Source organism: Aspergillus candidus (genome assembly GCF_002847045.1).
Source record: "Aspergillus candidus strain CBS 102.13 unplaced genomic scaffold BDW47scaffold_45, whole genome shotgun sequence".
In the NCBI taxonomy this organism is placed as follows: Eukaryota; Fungi; Ascomycota; class Eurotiomycetes; order Eurotiales; family Aspergillaceae; genus Aspergillus; species Aspergillus candidus.
In genome coordinates, this window is record NW_020194050.1 from 71,745 (window position 1) to 88,309 (window position 16,565).

General features: G+C 54.5%; 4 protein-coding genes across 4 annotated transcripts; 2 read left to right on the top strand and 2 right to left on the bottom strand.

Moving 5' to 3' along the window:
- Window positions 1–178: 178 nt before the first annotated feature.
- Window positions 179–2,817, top strand: BDW47DRAFT_61597 (GTPase-activating protein GYP1). The gene is made up of 7 exons (XM_024819440.1): window positions 179–475; window positions 556–658; window positions 787–903; window positions 958–1,472; window positions 1,526–2,409; window positions 2,463–2,555; window positions 2,614–2,817. Exons 2-7 carry the CDS (start codon window positions 642–644, stop codon window positions 2,773–2,775), a joined length of 1,788 nt encoding a protein of 595 aa, XP_024669538.1. The 5' UTR covers window positions 179–475; window positions 556–641; the 3' UTR covers window positions 2,776–2,817.
- On the bottom strand, window positions 2,700–4,404 carry BDW47DRAFT_61584 (dimethyladenosine transferase). The gene is made up of 5 exons (XM_024819439.1): window positions 4,169–4,404; window positions 4,101–4,108; window positions 3,988–4,034; window positions 3,661–3,882; window positions 2,700–3,605 (listed from the first exon to the last, which is right to left on the bottom strand). The coding sequence occupies exons 1-5, from the start codon at window positions 4,294–4,296 to the stop codon at window positions 2,859–2,861; spliced, it is 1,152 nt and encodes a 383-aa protein (XP_024669539.1). The 5' UTR covers window positions 4,297–4,404; the 3' UTR covers window positions 2,700–2,858.
- A 173-nt stretch (window positions 4,405–4,577) lies between these two features.
- Window positions 4,578–7,785, top strand: BDW47DRAFT_110237 (U4/U6-U5 snRNP complex subunit PRP6). Its single transcript, XM_024813675.1, has 3 exons — window positions 4,578–5,020; window positions 5,131–7,408; window positions 7,514–7,785. Exons 1-3 carry the CDS (start codon window positions 4,635–4,637, stop codon window positions 7,655–7,657), a joined length of 2,808 nt encoding a protein of 935 aa, XP_024669540.1. The 5' UTR covers window positions 4,578–4,634; the 3' UTR covers window positions 7,658–7,785.
- Window positions 7,786–8,474: 689 nt separating this feature from the next.
- Window positions 8,475–16,353, bottom strand: BDW47DRAFT_119458 (WD40 repeat-like protein; the record flags this gene model as incomplete). The annotated part of the gene is made up of 11 exons (XM_024815351.1): window positions 8,475–9,154; window positions 9,213–9,321; window positions 9,384–9,658; window positions 9,772–9,985; window positions 10,632–10,804; window positions 10,864–11,940; window positions 12,022–12,406; window positions 12,480–13,829; window positions 14,427–16,133; window positions 16,197–16,285; window positions 16,338–16,353. 11 exons carry the CDS (start codon window positions 16,351–16,353, stop codon window positions 8,475–8,477), a joined length of 6,075 nt encoding a protein of 2,024 aa, XP_024669541.1.
- Between the last annotated feature and the right edge of the window lie 212 nt (window positions 16,354–16,565).

Below are 16,565 nucleotides of genomic sequence, written 5' to 3' on the forward strand. Positions count from 1 at the left end.
TAAGGTATGATACGATATCGTAATATACTGTAGTGCCTTATATCAGCTGTGAAGGGAGTTATGCAGTTACCGTAAATACACACATCCACTGAACACATGGCAGAACTGATACGGTACGGTAATCTACATCCAAGGTTGCCGACTCAATCACCGCAATAACACCGCAATAACACCGCAATAACACTGCAATATCACAACTCTCTCCCCTCTCTAAAGACCATTAGGACCAGTTCCTGTGGTTGAGTTATCAATTATTCAAACAATCACTGCATTGAATGCTCCAGTACCAATTCAAAAGGGTCACCCATATTGGAAAAGTCAAGAGGGGAGAAAACACAGCCCGCTGAGCGCCCCGCACTCCTTGCCCCAAGGGCGCTCGCTGTCTCCGATGACCTGATCGTTCCCCCGTCGCCGCAGTGTCAACTCCAATCCTGATTTCGGCTTCACCATGGCTACGAGAAAGGGCCAGCAACAGGTAAGTGCGCTTCTAAAAATACGCTCGACTCTTCTGAATTCATTGCAAAGAAACTGACACAATCCCCCAAATTGTTACAGGAGATGGTCCAGGTTGGTTCGTACCTCGCAATCCCCGTCTCTGTCGCCCCGAAGACCCCCGTAGCTGACAGATAGCTATTTGCCAAATGAAAGACCGTTCCGAGTACGTTTGACATATTCCAATATACGCCTTCCATCCCTTTGCATTCGTTGTCTTCCTTTGAACCCCTCGTCTTCATTCGTCGTTCCCGAAACTCGTTCTCCGTTGCCGTGGCTGATCGATCAATGCAGACGGGCAGGTTCACCGTTCTGGAAAGGCAGATCAGTCTCCCAGAACCAGGGTATGCCCAACTCGCATGAGCAAAGCCCTGTGGTTGGCGCCTCTTACTCGCATGCAGATATCTTGAAGTAGGTTCCCGTTCCTTTCGCCCCCGGGTTGTCCATGGCGGGCTAACGAATCAGTGCACCGAGCAGAGGTATAGCACAACAGCATGCCCCCCCACGAACGCCACCCCGCTCGTCATCTCATCACCCGCAGCCGGTCTCGTCCCCATCCTCTCAACGACCAGCGATCTGGGTTGCCTCTCCTCGCACTTCATACACTGATATCATGGACCAAGGAATGGACTCGTGGGACCGCACCAAGACAAGGGATGACGCTGGCATGGACGACGAAGAAGAGGAGGAGGAGGACATCGTGTATGACGATGACGAAGATGAGTTCGGGCTGCCAACCATCGCCAGCATGCGGCGAAAGCAGGCTCAAAGCGTTACTACGAAACAGCCCAAGACCGTCGGTTCGGGTGGAGGAGGCCTCGGGAAGCTTGATACCACCAGTCTTGGGGTTGGCTTGGGGAGCAATAGGCAGCGTGCCGACAGTTCGGATATTGCCGAGGAACGTGGCCTTCCTATGTACCCAACTGCTCGGAAGGGCGAGGGGAAAATCCTCCGCCCGCAGTACAAGGACATCTTGAGAGGTACTTCTCCCCGTTCACGGACACCGCGCAGGAAAAAGCTGATCTCTCCCAAGACCCTGCAAATGCGTTACATCTCATCAACCACGGCCCACCCCCCAAGAACGCGCCCCCCAAGGAGATGGATCAGTATTCGAGTCGCATATCAAGGATCAACAAGTTCAAGCGTCTCCTGCAAACAAGCACGGTTCCGTTGGCCGAGCTGCGGAATCTGGCGTGGTCTGGTGTCCCGGACGAGGTACGAGCCATGACCTGGCAGCTTCTCCTGGGCTATTTGCCTGCGAATAGTGAGCGACGGATCTCGACACTCGAAAGGAAACGCAAGGAATATCTGGACGGGGTCCGCCAGGCTTTTGAGCGAAACAGTGCCCCGAATGCTCCCACCCCACCTGCCCCGTCCACAGGCCGTGGTAGAGGCCTCGACGAGGCAATATGGCACCAGATCAGCATAGATGTTCCTCGAACGAGCCCTCATATTCAGCTCTACGGGTACGAGGCAACGCAGCGCTCCTTGGAGAGGATCCTCTATGTATGGGCCATCCGACATCCCGCCAGTGGCTATGTACAGGGGATCAACGATCTTGTTACGCCCTTTTGGCAAGTCTTCCTCGGCGTCTACGTCACCGACCTGAATGTCGAGGAGGACATGGACCCAGGGCAACTTCCGAGAAGCGTCTTGGATGCCGTCGAGGCGGACTCGTTTTGGTGTCTGACCAAGCTCTTGGATGGAATCCAGGACAACTATATATACGCCCAACCGGGGATCCACCGGCAGGTCGGGGCCCTGCGCGACTTGACCATGCGCATTGATTCTACACTTGCGAAGCATTTAGAGAACGAGGGGGTTGAATTCATGCAATTTAGTTTCCGATGGATGAACTGTTTGCTCATGCGGGAAATGAGCGTGCAGAACACGATCCGGATGTGGGACACATACATGGTTCGTTCCATTCATTTCATGCTCCTAACAGAAATGTACTCACTAGTCCCCAGGCCGAGGAGCAGGGATTCTCGCGATTTCATCTATATGTGTGCGCCGCATTCCTCGTCAAGTGGTCGGAACAGCTGGTGAAGATGGATTTTCAGGTGAGCACTGAGGAGAGAGTTTCCGCGGGGGTGGGATATCATGCTAAATCAATTGCAGGAAATCATGATGTTTTTGCAGGCACTCCCGACCAAGGATTGGACCGAGAAGGATATTGAACTCCTATTAAGCGAAGCTTTCATTTGGCAGAGTCTCTTTCAAGACTCCCGCGCTCATTTGCGCCCGGCCGGAGACCGGTCTCCTGAGAATGGCTTTCAGTGAAGATAATCGTTAATTCATGACTTTCAAAGATTTGACAATATGGGGAGGCCAAGCATTTCCAATCTTTCTCTCAGGATCCCGCCTCAACTAAAATGGAACCCCTTTTGGTTACAGGCCCACAGCAACTTTAGAAAATCATTCTCATCGCACATTCGTGCACGCTTTTCACCAAGCTTTGTCTCCTCCTCCAATACCTGGCGGATCTTCTCCCGTACGAGCTCTGCCACCTTGCCCTTCTTCTTGCGGGCCGGCCGACTCCTGAGAGCTTCCTGGATGCGGGCGTTTGCTTGTTCCTTGAAGAAATCGGGCACGTCGTCGTCGTCGTCCACCTCCATGGCTTCTTCCTCAGGCTCATCCGCATCATCATTGTGCAGGTCGTCTTCCTCCATTGCATCCGATCCCGCATTTTCAGCCGGCCCATCCTCGACAGGGATATCGTTCTGTGCACACCACGTCCGGTAATTGGCTTCCAGCATATCCATGACGGAAGTCGTTCCGAGGAAACTGGACCGGATGGTTTTGTTCTTTCTGACAAAAACGATCCGCAGCAGTCCATCCCACTCGTTGTAATCGATCTGCGGCCTCGGACTCTTGGGCACCAGACGGACGACACTGGATTCAACCTGCGGCGGGGGCTTGAAGTTGTTCTTTCCGACCTTCATGATATGATCGATCTTAGCCCACATCTGGGCATTGACCGACAGTCGACTGTAGAGCTTGTCGCCCGGTTTGGCAAACAGTCGCAGGGCGAATTCACGCTGAAACATGAGGATGCAGACCCTGGGCGCGGGCAAAGTGGCGAGGAGTTTGAACGTAAGGGGAGACGAAATCTGAACAACGAAATTAGGCATGAGGACACACGAGGACTAGACCTGTAGAGCTCACTTGGTACGGGGTGTTGCTGATGCAGACATCGAAGAACGGAAGCTCCGTTTTCATCACATCTCCCAGAATCACATCTAAGCGCTTCTGCGCCGGCGTCCCTTGCACACGTTTCGTGACCTCGGCCGCCATTCGCGGGTCCAATTCCACCGCGATCACCTTCTTCGCCTTTTCGAGGATCTTGACTGTAAGATTGCCCGTACCGGGACCGATCTCCAAAACGACCTAGAGGGACGCGAACAGTCGGTGTTAGCAGCGGCAACGAAATGGAATGATAAGGGTGCGCTCCCGTGACGAACTCCAGAGGCGCACTCCTCAATGCCAACTTACATCGCTTTGCTTCAAATCTGCTTTTTTGACGATGGCCTCCGCAATGCCTTGAAGTGCGATCAGTTAGAGCCGATATGCCATATACAGCGCTGCGACTCGTCGCATGCTCTTACCTGGATTTCTTGACAAACGTAGTTAGCTAGAGCACATATGTATATCAGAGTCGGTGAAGCATCATTACTTTAAGACGTGCTGGCCGACGTCGGTGTTCATTTTGAATACAGCATTGGCAGCTCGGGCTTTTGCTGTAGCGTCCCCGTAAGGGCTCTGGGCAGAGCTGCCACGCTTTTTCTGCGTCACCTTCGGCATGGTGCTGAGAACTGGGTTTGCCGGCGATTAAGAAATTGAGAAAATAAACTGAAATGTAAGTGTCTCCACGGAGTCTACCAATTAGAGACTTATCCCGCGTCTTCGAATTCGAGTCGGAGATGAAGCTTTTCTAGAGGGGGAAAAAAAAAAAAAAAATAATGCGGAGGGGATCACGGGCGATAAGATTAGCGGGTCGGAGTTAGGTTTTTGCGACCACCGCAATGCTTGTTGGAGATGAGAAGAAGACCCCAGTGTTTCCCCGAGCAGCAATCACCATCGCCGTTTCTGTCGCATAGGTTTGTCTGGATTTCTATTGTCTATATCTACAGTCGGCCAAGATGGCGTCCGGACGACAGGATTTCCTCAGCCAGCCCGCTCCCGAGAATTATGTGGCGGGCCTGGGTAGAGGTGCTACGGGCTTCACTACACGGTCCGATCTGGGACCGGCGCGGGAGGGACCGACGCCAGAACAGATCCAGGCTGCGCTTGCGAAGCGAGCGCAGTTACTGGGAGCGGCGCCTCCGACAGCCTACGGTGCCGGGCGCGAAAAAGGCGGGAAGGAGGAGAAGCCCGAAGAAAACGACGACGACGACGAGCGGTTCCAGGACCCCGATAACGAGGTTGGACTCTTTGCTTACGGGCAGTTTGACCAGGAGGACGATGAGGCGGACCGGATCTACAGGGAGGTCGACGAGAAGATGGATAAGCGACGGAGGATAAGAAGGTTAGTTTTATTCCTTGCCTGTTTCCCCTTTCACCAAACCATTTGTTCATCGGGATCACACCCCCGGTATTTTGGACAGAAGACCGACTTGATTCCTTCGCCACATACAGGGAAGCTCGAGAGCGCCAAGAGCAAGAAGAACACGAACGACAGAACCCGAAGATCCAGCAGCAGTTCGCCGATCTAAAACGCTCGTTAGCCTCCGTATCCGAAGACGACTGGGCCAATCTCCCCGAGGTCGGAGATCTGACGGGGAAGAACCGACGAGCGAAACAGAACCTCCGACAACGATTCTATGCGGTGCCGGATAGTGTCATTGCCGGGGCGAGAGACTCGGCGCAGTTCAATACCACCGTGGAAGATGAAGAAGCTCGCGCCGAGGATGGGACGATGACCAATTTTGCCGATATCAGCGCGGCTCGCGACAAGGTGCTCAAGGTCAGGCTCGACCAAGCGGCGATGGGGTCATCCGGGGACTCCGCGTCTGGAAGTGCGACCAACATCGATCCGAAGGGGTACCTTACGAGTCTTACGCAGTCGGAAATGAAAGCCGGAGAGGTGGAGATTGGCGACATCAAGCGTGTTCGGGTTCTACTGGAGTCGGTGACGAGGACCAACCCGAAGCATGCGCCTGGTTGGATTGCCTTGTCGCGTTTGGAGGAGCTCGCGGGCAGGATCGTGGCTGCCAGGACGGTCATCGCCAAGGGCTGTGAGTTGTGCCCGAAGAGCGAAGACGCATGGCTTGAGAACATTCGCCTCAACGAAGGGCATAACGCCAAGGTTATCGCCGCCAATGCAATCAAGAACAACGACCACTCCACTCGGCTCTGGATCGAAGCCATGCGGCTGGAGTCGGAGGTTCGTGCGAAGAAGAATGTACTCCGACAGGCCATCCTCCACATTCCTCAATCCGTGGCAATCTGGAAGGAAGCCGTAAACCTGGAGGATGACCCCGAAAGTGCTCGTCTTCTTCTAGCCAAGGCCGTCGAGATGATCCCTCTTTCCGTTGAACTGTGGCTTGCGCTTGCCCGCCTGGAGAGTCCTGAAAAGGCTCAAAAGGTGCTGAACACCGCGCGTAAGGCGGTTCCCACCAGCCACGAAGTCTGGATTGCCGCCGCACGGCTCCAGGAACAGATGGGTACGTTTGAAAAAGTGAACGTGATGAAGAGGGCTGTCCAGTCCCTTGCAAGGGAAAACGCCATGCTCAAGCGGGAGGAGTGGATCTCCGAAGCCGAGCGATGCGAAGAAGAGGGCGCCATCCTCACCTGCGGCGCAATCATCCGCGAGACGCTCGGCTGGGGTCTGGATGAGGATGACGACCGAAAAGACATCTGGATGGATGACGCGAAGGCGAGCATCGCGAGGGGCAAGTACGAAACCGCAAGGGCTATCTACGCCTATGCGCTCCGCGTGTTCGTCAACCGCCGATCTATCTGGCTTGCTGCCGCCGATCTGGAGCGCAACCACGGCAGCAAGGAAGCGCTGTGGCAAGTTCTAGAGAAGGCCGTGGAAGCCTGCCCGCAAAGCGAAGAGCTGTGGCTGCTACTCGCGAAAGAGAAGTGGCAGTCGGGCGAAATCGACGACGCCCGTCGAGTCCTGGGCCGGGCGTTCAACCAGAACCCCAACAACGAAGACATCTGGCTAGCTGCCGTCAAACTGGAAGCAGATGCGGAGCAAACGGAGCAGGCTAGAGAGTTGCTCTCTACCGCTCGTCGCGAAGCGGGTACTGATCGTGTATGGATCAAGAGTGCCGCCTTCGAGCGGCAGCTGGGCAACATCGACGAGGCGCTTGATTTAGTGAACCAAGGGCTCCAGCTCTACCCCAAGGCCGACAAGCTCTGGATGATGAAAGGCCAGATCTACGAAGCGCAGAACAAGTACCCGCAAGCGCGAGAGGCGTATGGCACCGGCACCCGAGCCTGTCCCAAGTCTGTCCCTCTGTGGCTGCTCGCCTCGAGACTTGAAGAGAAAGCCGGCGCGGTGGTCAAGGCCCGTTCGGTACTCGATCGAGCCCGTCTAGCCGTCCCCAAGAACCCCGAGCTGTGGACAGAGAGCGTAAGAGTCGAACGGCGCGCGAACAACATCGCCCAGGCCAAGGTTCTGATGGCCAAGGCGCTACAGGAAGTCCCTGCATCAGGATCAGGATTACTATGGAGCGAAAGCATCTGGCACCTTGAGCCACGCGCGCAGCGGAAAGCTCGCAGCTTGGAAGCGATCAAGAAGGCCGATAACGATCCGAACTTGTTCATCACCGTGGCGCGGATATTCTGGGGCGAACGACGCCTGGAGAAAGCCATGACGTGGTTCGAGAAGGCGATTGTTTCCAATAGCGATCTTGGAGATGGATGGGCTTGGTATTATAAGTTTTTGCTACAGCATGGAACCGAGGTTAGTCCCCTTTCTTCTTCTCCTTCTCTTGCTCCTCCGCCTCCTCCTCCCTCTTTTTATATATGCCCTTCAAACCGCACATCCATCGTAACTAACACCAACCAGGAAAAACGCGCAGACGTAGTATCCAAGTGCATCTCGACGGAGCCCAAACACGGCGAGATCTGGCAATCCATCGCCAAGGAGCCAGCCAACGCACGGAAATCGACAGAGGAGATTCTCAAGATGGTAGCGGACCAACTGAACTGATTTACTTCCATGGCACTACTTGTATTTTAGCTTGGATTTCACGCGTATCTATCTGTGCCTTGAACTTGTACGGGCTTTGAACCAACTAGGCGTTGTGGAGCTGAGGAGATATCATTAGAGAAAATAACAAGGATTCAATCAATAATTCAATGAATGTCAATAATCTAAATGGATTGATAGATTTGTTTTGTTTGCGAAGGGATTATAAAGTATGTCAATTCAGAATAGATCTTCTTGGAGAATAGAGTTATCAGTGATCAGTCACATCATTAATCAGTTAGCCATTCATTCACAATTGATCCTTCCACTCAAAGTGTCTACCAATTTTACCCCATACAGCACAAGGATGATATACATAGGTATATATAGATATATATATATTGAGTCAATCAAAAGACCGTAAAAATAAAGACAAAGATAAGAAAGGAAGTATAACACTTTCAATAATAAGTTAACTCCCTGCCATATGCAATATACAAGTCAAGTCAAGTCAATATGTCATTTTCAATGACGACAACCCAACCAACCCTAACCCTGTCTGTCCGCTATTACTCCCGAGACGCCTTTTTGAAAGGATGAAAGGAAGGAAGAAAGAAACCCAAGCCATAGATGGTTATATCCCCCGCACACACCAGACTGGAAATGCTGGCAGTCTTTCGTTTGATCCCTTGAATAGGATAGATGTAAAGTAAAGAAAAAAAGGAAGGGAGGGAGGGAGAAAGATAAAAGCATAAAAAAAAAACCGAGGGGAATAATGGTGTCGAAGAAAGAGAAAGAAAGAAAGAAAGATCGAGAAAGAAAGGGAGGGAAAGAGAGGTCACGAAGCAATGGAAAGGCACTCGTCAAGTAATGACCCCAATTGATCGCGATCAGCCATCGTGCCCCCCTCCCAGTCCTCTTCCGAATCATCCACGTCCATCTCATCCGAATGGTGGTTGTTCGGTCTCGGATCGGCGCGGTTGTTGTTGTTGATATCCACCGTGGGCTCATCCCCCCGGTCCTGTCGATCCGTTTCTAGCTCGTCCTCGAGGTATCCACCCATGATCTGGTCCACGATCAGGGGCATATGGCTGAGGACACCGCTTCCAATCTCCAGGGCCAGTCGGAGATCGCGAACCCCCAGGGGTTTTCGGACGCTGGCCTCCTTGGCTTCTACGGGAAGCAAGCCGGTAGCGCCGTCTTTGACGATCTCCCCACGCGTAAACGATAGCTCTTCTTGCTCGAGTTGCTGTCGGTATTTCCGCATCATCATGCCGTTGATGGTGCCCGAGGGGCCGTTGGATCTCGTCCGGGAGAAGACGACCGATAGCACTTCCTTCACGAAGGTCTCCGTGGCAATCGCCATGACTTCGGCGCAGGGGAAGCCGGCCCCGCTTACTACCGACTCCTCGTAGCATATGGGTGTCATGCGCGCGTAGATGGATTCAGCGTCTGGAAACTCGCCGGTTTCCGAAGCCAAGGGTTGCGCGTAGCGTTTTCGAATCTCCAGTTCCCAGTCTGCCGGTAACAGCGATCAGTGATGTGCGTCGATGGGTCGGGTCGGTGGGAAACCTACTCGTCTTGTTTAGACCACCTGCACTCGCTGGAACTTGGCTCGGCAGCTTGATCTGCTTCGCCCGTTGGTATTCCTCCAGTTCATTCAAGGCCGTGTCGCTCGGGTCGCGCTGATAGAACATCACACCGTCAGAATCTCAATATTTCTCCTCTTCCGTCCGGAGCACCATACCTCAGGAATCGATTTGATCCGTCGACGGTCCCGCGGAGGCAGCTGCATCACCTCCGTCTTCAGCCTCTGCTCCGCGGCATCTCCCGACGTCGGCTTGGACACGACCGACGGTTTATCGTTGGCGGACACCCAGCTGGCGACTCCATGATCCGGAAGGTCTCTCGTGAGGTTACCGATGATCGCGCAGATAAAGTTATTATGTAGGTGTTCGGTCTTCTGGTCGGCGCATATGATATGGTCGACGCGCGAGGCCAGCTCGTTTTGATTTAATTGTCCTATCAGGAGAGAAACCATCAGCCTTCATTTTCGCCGGAACAATGGTAAATAAAATCAGAGTATCAGGATGCAGTCGCAAACATAGCAGTTAAACTACTTAGAAAAGACGTACCGAGGAGGAAGAGGGTGGTGGCTTCCTTGTACTCGGCCCAGCTGTCGCCGATTGCGGCCTTGAGCTCCGTGTAAATGGGTTCGAGGTCCAGTCGCGGGACGGAGATGAGAGCCTTGGTGGACTTCTGGGTCGCGGAGGCATTGGGGGCCGTCGGTTTGGAGGAAGCGATCGTGGCCGACCCGGAGTCATTCCGACTCAGGGCAGCCGGATCAATCTGCATGGTTGGGAGAGGTCACAGCAGGAGCGCGACAAGGCTGCGCAAAGCCGAGGAGGGAGAGAGGAGGGGGGAGAGGGCGGGAGGGGATGGGGGAAACGAGGGGGATTCAGACCCTCATGGACAAAAAATGATGGATGAAAGAGAGACTGGAAACAAAGAAGAATGGACCGAGGGGGGTCAGGATGAGGTTCCTGATGGGAAAGGAGGGGAGAATTGATGGGGAAGGATGGGCGGAGGAGGTGAGGTTGTGAAGTGCGGGAGAGAGAGAGGAAGTTGGAGGAGCGTTGAGATGATCCAACTGCCCCATGAAACCCTTCTCCTTTGATATTGTTTACAACCACCGGCGAAATTATATAAAGAAATGATCTATAGGATGTATAGTTACTACCGAATTTTATTTATTTTATTTGCATTTCTTGATTTGATCTAAATGCTATCATTGCTCACTATCTCTCTTATGCTAGTAATACAACTGCACCACATCCTCATTCAACACTCCAAACAGTCGACCGATCTCAGCCATGATTTCCTCAATCTCTATCGACAGTTGGCCAGTAACAAGGACTATGTAGAGTTAGTGTATGGGACTTTGTCTCGACTTTGGATCTAAAAATATAGAAACACAGAATAACGAAAGAAAGACGGAATACGTACTATACGCATACAGCAAGGCGTAGTCCTCATCCGTAGACAGACGAGATGCGATCCGATCCTTGCGATACCGAAACAATCGCGCCAGAAGACGATCCCTGGCATGCTCCACACTGGGGAGAACGTCGCTCAGAGGGTATTCAAGCTTCATCGACGAAGCCATGACTGTGATAAAACAAGTCAGTCAGCTAGAAGGGATGCAGAGAGAAAAAAAGACCACTCACCAGATAACAAGTGACTGATACGCGAGGACAACTGCCGTCGTTCCTTCACCGTGTACTGAAGGATCGCAAGCTCCCCTTCCGACGCCGTAATATTCTTAACCAGCTCGAGGTTGATAGCGAGGAACAAGTCGACCATGCTCCTCGTACGACGAAGGATATTACCATACGCAGCATTAGGGAACGCACTGCGCAGCTCAAACTCCGACGACGCTGACGCCTGGAGAGCCTCCAGCCGCGACAGAAACCGCTCGATCTCCAGCTTCTCGCGGACGTTCATGAAGCCCGCCGGCTCAGACGTGTCTTCCATCGTCGAGAGCGGGCCGCGTTTCCAGATCAGACTCATGCGCAACCACAGCAGGCTCAGCCCGTCCTTGAGCCTGTCTCGCGCGCTGATCGGCCAGATCACCCGCGTGATGATGATGCCCCAGATGCAGCCGGTAAGAACGGCGGCCACGCGGTGGAGAGCGATCTCGGTGATGACTGGTGATTCACCACCTTCGTCTTGGTCGTCGTTGCCGTTCTTCTGGGTAAGCAAGTAGGCATACAAGACGGACAGATTGTAAGTGAGCATGATAAACCGGCCCATCGGGCCTTGTCCCTTTATGAGGATGAGGTATGACGTCCAAGTGGCCATGAGCAGACCCAAGAAGGCGAGTCCAAAGACGTTGCCGTCCGTCATGAGCCATGCCAGGATGGCGCAGAGTGCCCCCAGGCAGGTACCAAGGAAACGGGAGTACCCCGTTGTATTTGATGCCCCGATTGTCATCGAACACACCAGCATGTAGGACAATAAGCCCCACTCGCCTCGCCAGTGTGAATAAAATGGCCGGGTAGAGTTGATGAACGAAGGGACCGCAAAGAGGGCGGCTCCCGTGCCGACTTTGATCGCAAATTTCGTGTCGTCACGTCGGAAGAACTCGAGCGATTTCCAGATGCGATAGCCGATTCTTCCTTTGGCGGACTTCCCGGCAGATGCAGCAAAATCGGAAAGTCTGTTCTGCGTCTCTCGGGGGCTGAGGACGTCCAGTCGGGGACGAGAGCCGCCTCTGGCAATGTCAGCTTCAGCTGCTGGCTGTTCTGGAAGGCAGTTAGCATCGCAAGCCTTTCAATCAGAAAGACACCAGAATAGGTTCAACCTACCCGCATCCATAGTGCCACTCCTGGGTTCACCCTCCCCCCGACGCCAGAATTTCAGCCAGTTCCAAGACCGCCCGTTAGGCCTCTCCTCCACTTCAAGTTGTAACTCGTCTAGAATAGCCAGCAACTCCTTCAGCTGCTTTCCAAACTCCAGCAGAGAGAAACTAAAATGCCCGCAACTGGCGGAAACCTCCTCAAGATCAGCTTCTACCTCTAGCGTCTTGATCTTCAAAACATCCTTCTGCCGATAAATGGTCTCCAGTGCCTCTTCCCGGGCATTCTGGTAGAGTTCAAGCGCGCGATCCAGGCTAGTGCGAAATCGAGTATTGATAGAGACGCCGTGGCCAGGTGCATGTCGAAACGGGATTTCCCTGAAGATTTCTTTCAAGGTGAATGCCAGCGATCGCTAATTCTTGTTAGTATCCATCACCAAAGACGACTGTTCCCGTTTCTTTTGAGCGGGGGCTGCGATTCCATACCATAGAAGGCCCCAAATGGTCGATAAACAGGGCAAATATATCAGCCGGAAGAAGACCCTGGTCAGTCTCCGGTTCGACATAACTATGCATCGTAGTGAAACCGGGACTGCCTCTACTGGAACCCGACCTGCCCTCAACCTCCTCCTCTTCGGGCCTCTCGTCAATCGGTTCCAGCAGCGGCCTGTCATCCTCTAATGAAAACGGACTCGCCAGCATACCCATGCTATTCCCGTCCGTGGGAATCAGTTGACCGCTTGTCTGAGACGCCTGGGCAAGCTTCGTCTGATTCAGCAGTTGAAACTGCAAGAGGGCAGCACTGCGCAGGCCACCCATGTTGTGCGTGATATCCTGAACCCAGCGGACAAGCTTCTTTTCCAGTCGATATTCCCTCTCCGTGCCAGCGACGTAGTGTTCTAGTTTCGCTTCCTTGACGAGCTTATCCAACTGATTGTACGCTATCTTATGGCGCGCGGCGACACTCGTGAACTCCTCCGTCTGGAGCTCCTCCTCGGAGCCGCTGAGGAAGCTCTGCGTGATCAGCGCGAGCATGATTGCCAGCGTTTCGGTAGTGGTGGTGAGATTCGAGCGCAGCTGTTTGCGTGCCGAGATAGGGAAGATCAGAAACGAGACCGCCATCGTGGCGGTGACGCCCATGCTGACCATCTTCAGGACTTGTAATATCTTCGCCAGGGACAGATCGCCGCTCTGCACGGCGCCTTCCTTGGTCAACACCGTGATGGTCGACAGCGACGCGAGCGAGCACGCGACGTTGACGAGCGGGTCTCCCAGTCTCTGCTTCGTCCACCCGATGAACCCCAAGCCGCCGCCGCAGAACACAATCAGGACAACAGCATGGCCGACCGGGAGCAAGTTCAGCGTATCCTGGAAGAACATAGAGACACACATACTCGTAAGGGAAACAAACGCCGCGTAGAGAAAGGCCAGGAAGGCACAAATCAAAGCCTTATACATACTGCCCTGCGACCTCGCGGGATGGAAATACACCGTAACGGTCGCGACGACATGTTTCCCATCCTGGTTTCCCAGCGCCGCCGACAGCAGCGGCACAAAGGTCGCCAGGGACCCGAGGAGATAAGCCAGACTGCATTTCAGCACCCCGATGCCCTGCTCCGACACGACGAACTCCCGCACCGAGTAACCCCAGTGTAAAATCCTCCCCCGTATACGCGACTTCCACCTTTCGTGGCGGCCCCGGACCACCCCTGACAGCAGTCCGCGGCGCTCTTCATCGTTACCGCTCTGGCTTGTTACGGTGGTCGAGCTGCGTAGGTTTATGAGGCCCTTGAGGCGCTGGCCGGTTCTGGGTAAGACGAAGGTCGCTTGGCGCAACTGCGACAACCGTTAGTATATTACTCTAATATAGATGAGATCCATCATCGATCTCCATCCTCTTTTGTTGGAAAATGGGAAAGATTTGGCTTCAAAAGAGGTCACGAGAGTGAGGGGAACCTATCTCACGAGGAGAACGGAAACGCAAGCTCCCAAACAGCTCAGCTCAGCTATTCCAACAACATACCTTCTTCGGGCGCAAATAGCGACGGGAACTGCTCGACGAGTCCCCAGACGCAGACATCACTGCTTTCTCATCTCCTATATCAAGCGAATTCACCCAGACGAGTTGCAAAAGTCATGGTGGAGGAAATCAAAATCTGCGGTGACATAGTAGGTAGCAGGAAACCAGCTAGACTTTCTTTGACGATCACTTGTGGAGTTGAGTTGGAGTTGTGGAGTGGGGAAGACTGCGAGAGGATCTTGGCTGTTATTGCCACGACATTCCCTGTACGCACTTCAACAGGGGTTACATGTTATAAACAGTGGATAGCTAATTGGACGACTATTCGTATTGTCTATAAGAAAGAGAGAAAGTACTCAAAACAGAACAGGCTAAGTATATAGCAATTATTTCAATCCTTCCACCTTCCACACCTTGACCGCCGCATCCGCACCTGCAGACGCGATCTTCGACCCGCCTTGAATCCACGCCACGCCGTTGACGCCCTCCTTGTGAGCGTTGGACACCTGCAGCCAGTCTCCGGGGCTAGCCAGGCTCCACACGAAGATGTTGGTGTCGAGGGCACCGCTCACGACGTGAGTGCCATCGTCGTTCCACGCGATGGAGGTAATCCGGGAGGTGTGCGCCGTCCAGCGGTCGGTGACCAGACTGCCATCGGCCACCTTATACACGAGAACGCGTCCGCGGGAGTCGCCCACTGCCAGCAGGGAGCCATCGGGCGAGAACGCCAGTGCCGAGATGGGGTTGCGCGAACACTTGATGTCGGCCTTGGGGGTGAGGCTGGAAGCCGAGAGGCTGCAGATCTGGACCGTCGCGTCCTCGCCGCCCACCGCGGCGGTGTCTCCATGCGCCGCGACGGTCGTGACCGTGGTCTGCGGCTTGTACTCGCCCGTCTTCTGCCCATCCTGGTAGATCTCGATGTTCTCGGCGGAGCCGACCACCACCGTCGTGTTGCCAGCGGCGATGCCCTTGGGCTGCCCCGACAGCTTGGAGGTGCTCCCGGTGTACGTCTTGGCCCCGACGTCCACCGACCGGAGGGTGTCGTCCCAGGCGACACTGTAGATGCGGCCGGTGCCCTCCGGGGTAGGGGTCAGGCCGGCAATGTACGACGGATGGCTATCGCCGTCGACCTCGTCGGCCGACCCCTTGGACACGTCCCAGCTGCAAACGCGGCCGTCAAAGCTGCCAGTCCACAGAGTTTCGTCGCCGCCGTTGGGCTCGAACCGGGTCATCGAGGTGATGTTCTTCTGGTGGCCCTGCACGACCTGTCGCGGCTCGGGCGTCCCCTCCACCAGGTAGTTCAGGTCGCCGCTCAGCGACAGACTGATCAGCAGGTTGTCGCTGCGGCCGGGCGGCCACACCACGCCGACCTGCTGGTCGCGCACATTCGTGCTGCCTTCTCCGCCGATGTGCCAGGTCTGCGAGGCCTTGCCGGCCTCCACATCCCAGATCTTGACAGTCCGGTCCGCACTGGCCGTGACGAACTTGCGCGAGTCGCGGCACCACGACACGCCCAGAATACTGCCCTTGTGCTCACCCTCCCCAATCTGGCCCTTCGTCTCGCCCGTCTTGCCATCATAGAGCCAGATCTTCCGGTCCGCACCAACACTAACAAGCGTCGAGCCATCAGGACTAAACCCAACCCCATAGATATAGTTGGTATGCTTATCACGAATCCCCGAATTAAACTTGAACGGCGCGCCATGATAAAACACGAGATTCTTATCATCCCCAGCGGCCGCAGCGCGCAGCGGGCGCTGCTGGCGGATCGAGACGGAGTTAATCTGCTGGGTATGGCCGTAAATCTCGCCAACAGTGTTGCCGCTATCCCACGAGATACAGTGACCGTAGCGCTGCTTGCCGTCGCCGACGGCGATGATGCGCTGGGAGTCGCCGTCCCAGGCGAGGTCGTTGATGCGGCCGTTGACGATGCTGTATTCGCCCTTGGTGATGCCGTCGCCGACGCAGTCCCACACGCGGACTATTCCCGTGGCGTCGGCGCTGGCGACGTAGAAGCCTGAGGGGGCGAAGCGGGCGACAGTTGTCGGGGCTTTGTGTTCGGTGTATTGGCGGGCGACGGCGGGGTCGTCGATCGAGCGGAGGAAGATGGATTTGTTGGCCTGGGGGGGTCCTTAGTGTTAGCGAACTGGTTGATAAAGCGATTAGAAAGATCCGGGACATACCGCGTAGGCGAGACGTTCGCCTTTAGAATCGGAGGAGAGCTGGGTGGGCTGGCCGCGGGTGGTGGAGGGGCTGGCAGCCCAGATGGACTCTAGAAAGCGTTAACAACATCTAGTGGGGAGAGAAGGAGAGTGAAGGCTAACCGTTTGTGATCGACATGACGGTACCAGCCGGGGAGTTGACACGAATCAAAGAAAGCAGAGGGAGGATGAAGACAGATCGGACAGACAGGGAAGAGTGTTGATTATCCAGTCGGACAATTGAGGGGGAAGGTTGACGTACCTTTTATGAAGAGTGGTGGGGACGGGGGACGACCCGGCGATCAGTGCTTGTCTAGTGTTTCAACGATAACTTGACTTGGCCGACTACAT